Source organism: Antrostomus carolinensis, unplaced genomic scaffold, assembly GCF_000700745.2.
Source record: "Antrostomus carolinensis isolate BGI_N321 unplaced genomic scaffold, ASM70074v2 scaffold36620, whole genome shotgun sequence".
NCBI classification, from domain to species: domain Eukaryota; kingdom Metazoa; phylum Chordata; class Aves; order Caprimulgiformes; family Caprimulgidae; genus Antrostomus; species Antrostomus carolinensis.
This window is the reverse complement of record NW_010287037.1, coordinates 7,329-7,914: the sequence shown is the minus strand read 5'-3', so window position 1 is coordinate 7,914 and position 586 is coordinate 7,329. Positions and strand designations below refer to the sequence as shown.

At 59.4% G+C, this 586-nt stretch overlaps 1 protein-coding gene across 1 annotated transcript in view; it reads left to right on the top strand.

Annotated features, from left to right (window-relative positions):
* Nucleotides 1-19: 19 nt before the first annotated feature.
* LOC104532875 (neuron navigator 1-like) overlaps nucleotides 20-586 on the top strand; it is a gene marked incomplete at its 5' end in the record, with an annotated part of 3,658 nt that continues 3,091 nt past the window's right edge. Inside the window, 3 exon segments of the mRNA XM_010178195.1 lie at nucleotides 20-115; nucleotides 289-448; nucleotides 546-586. Coding sequence (XP_010176497.1) covers nucleotides 20-115; nucleotides 289-448; nucleotides 546-586 — 297 coding nt within the window.

Genomic DNA, 586 nt, shown 5'->3' with positions numbered 1-586 from the left:
CTTCTGCCTTGGCTCCTAGGACCTCAAGCAGCAGGAGTTTTTCCTGGGCTGGACCAAGGTGAGCGGTAAGGTGGACTGGAAGATGCTGGATGAGGCTGTCTGCCAGGTCTTCAAGGTAGGGACACAAGAACCCCACTTCTGAGAGCCATTCTTTTACACTTCTCTGCCATGCCTGATGCTCCTTGGCCCAGGTCCTTACCAAGGTCTCCTGGAGCTTCTGAGCACCACTTGCTACCCACCAGCCCTCAGGGGTACTGACAAGCCCTGTCCTTGTCCTCGCCCTCGTAGGATTACATCACCAAGATGGATCCTGCTTCCACGCTGGGGCTCAGCACCGAGTCTGTCTACGGCTACAGCATCAGCCACATCAAGCGGATCCTGGACACGGAGCCACCAGAGCTGCCGCTGTGCCGCCGGGGCCTGACCAGCATCGTCGTCACACTCAAAGGTCAGTGTGGCAGAGGGGCTCCATTGCTGTCCCACCTTCCCTCTGTCTCGCGGTGCCGTGCGACGTGAGCGGTACCTCAGCCCTCCCCTGCCTGCAGGCTTGAAGGAGAAGTGTGTGGACAGCCTGGTGTTCGAGACG